Source organism: Crocuta crocuta, unplaced genomic scaffold (genome assembly GCF_008692635.1).
Source record: "Crocuta crocuta isolate KB4526 unplaced genomic scaffold, BGI_CrCroc_1.0 scaffold45, whole genome shotgun sequence".
Taxonomy (NCBI): Eukaryota; Metazoa; Chordata; class Mammalia; order Carnivora; family Hyaenidae; genus Crocuta; species Crocuta crocuta.
The window spans coordinates 4,222,971-4,229,534 of record NW_027530544.1 but is presented as its reverse complement, the minus strand read 5'-3'; the positions used below and the strand labels follow the sequence as shown (position 1 = coordinate 4,229,534).

Below are 6,564 nucleotides of genomic sequence, written 5' to 3'. Positions count from 1 at the left end.
GGCACCGCCCCCCCCCCCCTTTTTTAAACCAGAACATTTATCTTGTGACTAATCGTTGAAATCTTTCAGATGAACTGGATGCTGCAATAGCTGCCCTCTTGGGTTTAGGTGTTGTTCCTTCACGGAACCCATGCCTGAATCTGCAGTATATAATTTTTAGGGGTCTTATTTGACTGGTCCTAGTGGTATTCCATCTTTTAACCTTGGCACTCCAGTTATACTTTCTCTTCCATTTGGCAAGATAGCCACATTTGCCACAGGTTAACTTCTGCAGGTGGTAGGCCTTAGAGCTATAGCGGTGGCACAATGTGTGTGTCTTATTGCAATGCTTTCCAAATGATGACGTCCCCTTCATCATCTTGTTTCCACAACTGAGACCAAAGAGCGGCACTGTCTTTTTCTTGTTCTCAGGGCTCCAGCCTTGATGGGCTTCTTTTAGTTCTTCCATGGAATCACAGCACCTTCCAACTCAGATCTTTGCACACGCTAAGATTTAATTTTTTTAATGTTTATTTATTTTTGAGAGAGAGAGAGGCACAGAGTGCAAGTAGGGGAGGGGCAGAGAGGGAGGGAGACACAGAATCCAAAGCAGGCTCCAGGCTCTGAACTGTCAGCATAGAGCAGGACACGGGGCTCAAACCCACAAACCGTGAGATCATGACCTGAGCCGAAGTCAGACACTTAACCAACTAAGCCAGCCAGGCGCCCCTATTCCTTCTATTTGAACCACTTTTCCCCTCACCTCTTCACTTCATAAAGTCCCACTGATGGATCAGATACCAGCTTAAATCAGCGGCATTTTGCCGGGTATCTGTCATTTGCTCTAAATCCAATCTGCACCATTTTTCTGTGTCTGAGAGGCTGACCATATGGAGTGCATTAACAGGAGATTCCACAGAGACTCTAAGTGTAGGAGTGAGATCAAATGTTTATCTTCCCAGTTCCCTCCCTGCCAGATCACCATTGGTTGGCTGTTTCTCTATCAGAGACCATAGCACCTGTCAAGCAATCATCTCCATATTGCCCTCTCTTGGGGGCTTAGGTAACTATTTCTGCTCCATGTCCCTGGAGACTAAAATCATCCCTTATAGTTTCACTTCTGCCAACATTTTTGTAAGTAGACCTTTTATTACATTCTGAACACTATTATTGTTTCCATCCAGGGCAATACTGACTGATGCAATGATCTATGTGTGTATACACACACACACACACACACACACACACACACAAGTATACAAAATATATATACATGTGCAAATAGCTAAAACAAAAATTTCATAAAAACATTTACCCTTAACATGTGTTATACATTCTGATACTTCTGATTCTGTCATATTTCATGTAAAAAGTATTTTACTTATTACTTTCAGGTAATCTATATACCCAACATGCAGCTTGAACTCACAACCTTGAGATCAAGAGTCCCAATGTCTAGGGATGCCTGGGTTGTTCAGTTGGTTAAGCGTCTCACTTTGGCTCAGGTCATGATCTCACAAGTTCATGAGTTCAAGCTCTGTGATGGGCTCTGTGCTGACAGCTCAGAGCCTAGAGCCTGCTTCAGATTCTGTGTCTCCTTCTCTCTGCACCCCCTCCAACTCACATGCTCTTGTGTGCTCTCTCACTTAAAAACAAAATAAACATTAAAGTCACGTGCTCTACTAACTGAGCCAACCAGGTGCCTCTGCATAAAAAGTGTTATAATCACAATACACTACTGGGCCATCAGGTGCAGTTTGAAAAATGCCTTCTGCAAGTGACATCAGTCTGGATCAGGATTCCCCTGTTCTAGTGCCCACTGCACTCTTATTTTCCTGTAGAGCTGTCTTCACAATCTGTAATGTTGTCATTCCTCACCACTGGACTGTTAAGTGTCATGAAAGCAGGAACCAGGGTAAGGACACTCACTATTATAGCCTGTTTCAGGCCCTGTGCTCAATAAGTATTTGTAGAGGAAATGAATGAACAAGGAAATGAACCAACATTTAATGTGTTATTCCTCCCAGGACTATTTACACTTAGATTTCTAATATGCCTAATGGTAGGACTGTAGTATTTCTGGGATAAAGAAAACTGGATGGATGGAGTGAATTATAAGGTACATACATTCTATCGTATGTACCGTATCGTATGTATCATATTTAAGAAAGAATCTGATTTTAAATATGACTTATAGATATCTATTTTATAAAAATTTGGAGTCATCCTTTTCTCTCTCATTCCTTACCCATCAGCAAACCCTGTCAGTGCTACATTTAAAATATATTAAAAAATATATATATATATTCAGTATTTCAGTACTTATCACTCCTGTCTACATGACATAACCTATCAGGATCATCACAGTAGCCTGGTTGTTCTCCCTGCTGGTGCCCTTGCTTCCCTTCAGTCTCAACAGAGTAACCGTGTTAAAATGTTAAGTCTAATTGAGTCACTCCTTATTATAGAGCCCTCAAATGGTTTATCTTCTCAGAGTAAAAGCCTTCTTTACACTGGCCTCCCTGCTTAATTTTTTTCCTCCATAGAGAAATTTTCTCACATTGGCTTCTAATGTGCCATATATTTTACTTGCTTACTGCCTTGCTCTCTCTCTAGGACGTAAGCTCTACGGGGGTTGAGACCTGTAGTTTTGTTTACTGATGTAATCTCCGAGGCAACAAAACTTGGTACACGGTAGTCCTTCAATCAACTGTTGAATAAACGAATGTCATCCACAGAGAAATCCAAGTAAATGTGCAATAATTAGGCAGTGTAAACCTCTGAAGACCCAACTCGTGTGGGCACGGTGCTGGGTGCCCCACGGGTTTGACAGCTGAATGAGCTCTCCGTAAAACGCAATAAGGCCTTTTCTGGGCAGTCCTACTCACTCTGTTGTCAAAACGAAGGATGCGGGCAAAAACTTAGGTCATTTCTTCAGAGATAAAGGAGTACGAGAAAAAGAGTAAGGGGGGACAACGTAAAGAGTTCCTGCCTTCGTATTCCTGGCTTTTCTCTTCCACTTTAGGATCCAAGAAGCTCCGTTTACCCTACTCCTTTCCGGAATGATACCCCCAAGTTGGCGAATCAAATCTGGGGTACCGGAGGTGGGTAGATTTCCTCCAGACCAGCTTCACTTTTTCCACCTAAGGAACCAAGCTATGGTGTTTCTCTGGCAACGCTAAACCTCAGGGGACCTTTTTTTCTCCTCCTCTAGCTGGCTACCATCGTGCCTTACTCTGTTTCAAGATAATATATATTGTAGCTTACAAGACAAAATGATAGAGGGAAAGAATTGTAAGAGTTCTCGTGAATGCGGTTTGTTTCCGTCAGAAGGCAATTACTGAGGCCTTTATTTATTTTTTTTTTTGGCGGTCGCGGAAGATGCCTAAACTGAGGGCGGGGAGGAGAAGTGTTTATCCCATAAGGCCACGCGGTGGGGCCTCGCCTTTCTCTTTCCGCCATCTTTGAACCCGTGGAGGTGAGCGGGGCTCCGGCTGTTGAACTTTGGGTGCAAATAAGTGGGGTGAGCTGAACAGTATGCCTCGGCAAGACACTGGTGCGGCTCGGAGACCTTGCCAGCCAGTGATTTCTGTGGATTCCAGCAGCAGGGAAGACAGGATTGAGGAGATGTGGGATTGATGGTGCTGGTCCCCGGACGCCCGGAAAACGCGCCTTCCCGTCATCTGTTGCTCTCTGGGCCTTAGCGGAGTAATAGATGCACTTTGTCCGCTTGAGATTCCCCCCGTTTGAGGCAGTGGCTCCTTTAGTATGAGTTCTTTTTCTGTTTGTTACCACCCCAACCCAGGTTTTGTCTACAGTCTCCCGTTTGCTCAGCTTTTCTTTCCCATTCAGTGCTTTAGTTTTACTTTCTGTGTGTTTCTCTGCTTCCTCGATCTTTTTTTTTCTACTGATCGTGGCATGAATATTTTTTAGGGCTCCCTTTCGGAGTTTCTGGGAGCTATTTCTTTCACTCTAGAATCTTGGCACTTTCGTTTTGGTCCTCGTTTTGGAGTTTGCTCCGTTATCAGCCATTGTCTGAAGCTGGGAAGTCTTGCCCGACTGCTTCTAGTAGAGTTCATGGTATCCTTACGTTACCCCATACTCGTAACATGATATGCCGAGCAAAAAGGGGATTTGTTTGACCAGTTTAAGAAACGAGAGGGGACTGGGTGGAAAACGTGTTTTGCAAGATTTTAAACTGGTTGTTTGTTTGTTTAAGGCCTGCTGGGAACAGGACTCCTGAAACGACAAATATGTCTGGAAGGTACAAGTTTTAAATTTAATTGCTTTGTATTTGTATTTTTTTGTCTATTAAGCGTGAAGATGAACGTGAGCTTAAGACTAATGGGAGAAAACTAGATGTTTACTGATAGGTAGCTTTTAAGTAGGGTTCATTACAAGCCAGACCTTACGACTGAAGTGAAATGAGATCTTTTAACAACTTGTTACTCTATATTTTGTTTTAGGTTGTGGTCCAAAGCCATTTTTGCTGGCTATAAACGGGGTCTCAGGAACCAGAGGGAGCACACAGCTCTTCTTAAAATTGAAGGTGTTTATGCCCGAGATGAAACTGAGTTCTATCTAGGCAAGAGATGTGCTTATGTGTACAAAGCAAAGAAGTAAGTTTATAATATTAATGCCTTTAAAATTTTTAATTAAGAATTGTCTTGTTTTCTTGTTCAAAGAAGACTTAATAAAAAATGTTGGTAAAGTAGTTGGTACTTTTTTTCCACTTTGGATCTTTGATGATCTTCACTGGAGGTTATAGAAGGATGTTACTTGTCTAGGTAGTATTGGATTTAGGAATCTTCTGCACTTAGGAAAATTACAGCTGTTAATTGTTTCAAGGAAGGAACCAGCCCCTTATATTAGGCTTTTTTTTTTTTTTAATGTTTATTTTTGAGAGAGAGACAGCATGAGCAGGGGAGGGGCAAGAGAGGGAGACAACAGAATCTGAAGCAGGTTCTGAGCTGTAAGCCGGTCGCTGGGCCTGAACCCATGAACCGTGAGATTGCACCCTAAGGATTGATTCTTAAACTCATTTCACACCATTTGAAGTCTGTGGGGACATGGCTTTCATCTTTGCCCCCTCCCCCTTTCCTTCCTGCAACTGATCCTTTATAATTAAGGTCATCCGTATATTGCTCCCTGTCTCATTTAGTGAAAGCAAAGGTCATGAAGGAGGCTTCACTCAGGGTTCCCTAGTTCTACTCTTAACCTAGCTAGGATTCATTCCATACCTTCTGCTTTTCCACAAGCCAGGGAACACAGCTTCCTCAGGTTAACACAGGCTATTCTTACCTTCCAGTCTTTGTTCAGTGTTATTTTCTCAGTGAGGCCTTTCCTGGCTATTTAAAATTACCAAAGAAGTTTCTCCCTCTCCAGACACACAAACATCTTATAAAAGTGGCTGGCATATAGTAGGTACTTGACTTGTTGCATGAATGATGCCCCAGACTTTTTTAAGTTTCTCAGGTGACCTTTGTGAGCCCCTGGTCAAGAGTTGATCCTGAATTTGTATCACATTTGACTGGTTGCATCTTTCTCCTCTCTCTTCTCCCGTTTTAATATCAGCAACACAGTGACTCCTGGTGGCAAACCGAATAAAACCAGAGTAATCTGGGGAAAAGTAACTCGTGCTCATGGAAACAGTGGCATGGTTCGTGCAAAATTCCGAAGCAACCTTCCTGCTAAAGCCATTGGCCACAGAATCCGTGTGGTAAGTACAATTATTAAAGTGTTACCAGTGGATGGTGCTGCAAAATCAACAGCTATTGTGTAGATGTATTATGAACATCAGATTCTTGGCATTAGAGGGAAAGTAGAGGCAGCGTGTTAGAGTCGGTCACGTCTAGGTTTCAGATTTTGCTAAAGCTGTAGGGGTTGGGGATAGTATTTAAATGAACAATTTTCTGGCAGCAAAGATTTATTGGATACAAGTGAAGGTTAGAAAAATTCACCTTTTCCTGGCATAATTCATAATATTTCCATCTTTTTATCAGGACAGTCTTATTAGAATAGTATTTTATAGTAGAAAGTCGATGCTTATGTGACAGTCTTGGTGGAATAGGTGTTACAGGGGTGCCTGGGTGGCTCAGTTAAGCACCAACTTTAGCTTGGGACATGATCTCACCATTTGAGCCCTCTTTCAGGCTCTGTGCTGACCACTCAGAGCCTGGAGCCTGCTTTGGATTCTGTCTCCCTCTCTCTCTGCCTCTTTCCTGCTTTTGCTCTGCCTCTTCCTCAAAAATAAACATTTATTAAAAATGTAGAAAATAGTTGTTATTACTTACAAGGAAAACCGATGCTCTGGGGCGCCTGGGTGGCTTAGTCGGTTAAGCGTCCGACTTTCGCTTAGGTCATGGTCTCGCGGTTCGTGGCTTCAAGCCCCCCCGTGTTGGGCTCTGCTGACTGCCAGCTCAGAGCCTGGAGCCTATTTCAGAGTCTGTGTCTCCCTCTCTCTCTGACCTTCCCTTGCTCACGCTGTCTCTGTCTCTCTTTCTCTGCTAGAAATAAATAAATAAATAAATAAATAAAAATATTTAAAAAAGAAAACCGATGCTCATGTTTATTGATCTCAGTGCT

At 42.7% G+C, this 6,564-nt stretch overlaps 3 protein-coding genes across 11 annotated transcripts in view; 1 reads left to right on the top strand and 2 right to left on the bottom strand.

Moving 5' to 3' along the window:
• DRC9 (dynein regulatory complex subunit 9) overlaps nucleotides 1-6,464 on the bottom strand; it is a 93,784-nt gene extending 87,320 nt beyond the window's left edge. For 6 of the 9 annotated variants that reach the window (XM_077767643.1, XM_077767648.1, XM_077767652.1 and 3 more), the window contains exon 1: nucleotides 2,972-3,134. The gene's annotated coding sequence lies outside the window, so the exon portion shown is untranslated. Of the gene's footprint in view, nucleotides 1-2,621; nucleotides 2,667-2,867; nucleotides 3,135-6,272 lie in introns of those variants that run through there. The other 3 variants (XM_077767646.1, XM_077767644.1, XM_077767647.1) reach the window with 3 other exon arrangements.
• On the bottom strand, nucleotides 38-358 carry LOC144234411 (large ribosomal subunit protein eL37-like). Its single transcript, XM_077767746.1, has one exon. The coding sequence runs from the start codon at nucleotides 356-358 to the stop codon at nucleotides 38-40; it is 321 nt and encodes a 106-aa protein (XP_077623872.1).
• Nucleotides 3,553-5,776, top strand: RPL35A (ribosomal protein L35a). Its single transcript, XM_077767656.1, has 4 exons — nucleotides 3,553-3,745; nucleotides 4,199-4,243; nucleotides 4,446-4,598; nucleotides 5,554-5,776. The coding sequence occupies exons 2-4, from the start codon at nucleotides 4,233-4,235 to the stop codon at nucleotides 5,759-5,761; spliced, it is 372 nt and encodes a 123-aa protein (XP_077623782.1). The 5' UTR covers nucleotides 3,553-3,745; nucleotides 4,199-4,232; the 3' UTR covers nucleotides 5,762-5,776.
• Nucleotides 6,465-6,564: the final 100 nt, after the last annotated feature.

Bases quoted from the DNA above. Each gene is read 5' to 3' on its own strand.
- LOC144234411 (XM_077767746.1), bottom strand. From the start codon at position 358: ATGATGAAGGGGACGTCATCATTTGGAAAGCATTGCAATAAGACACAC.
- RPL35A (XM_077767656.1), top strand. The intron at 4,599-5,553 runs GTAAGTTTATAA...TTTTAATATCAG, and splicing joins TATGTGTACAAAGCAAAGAA to CAACACAGTGACTCCTGGTG.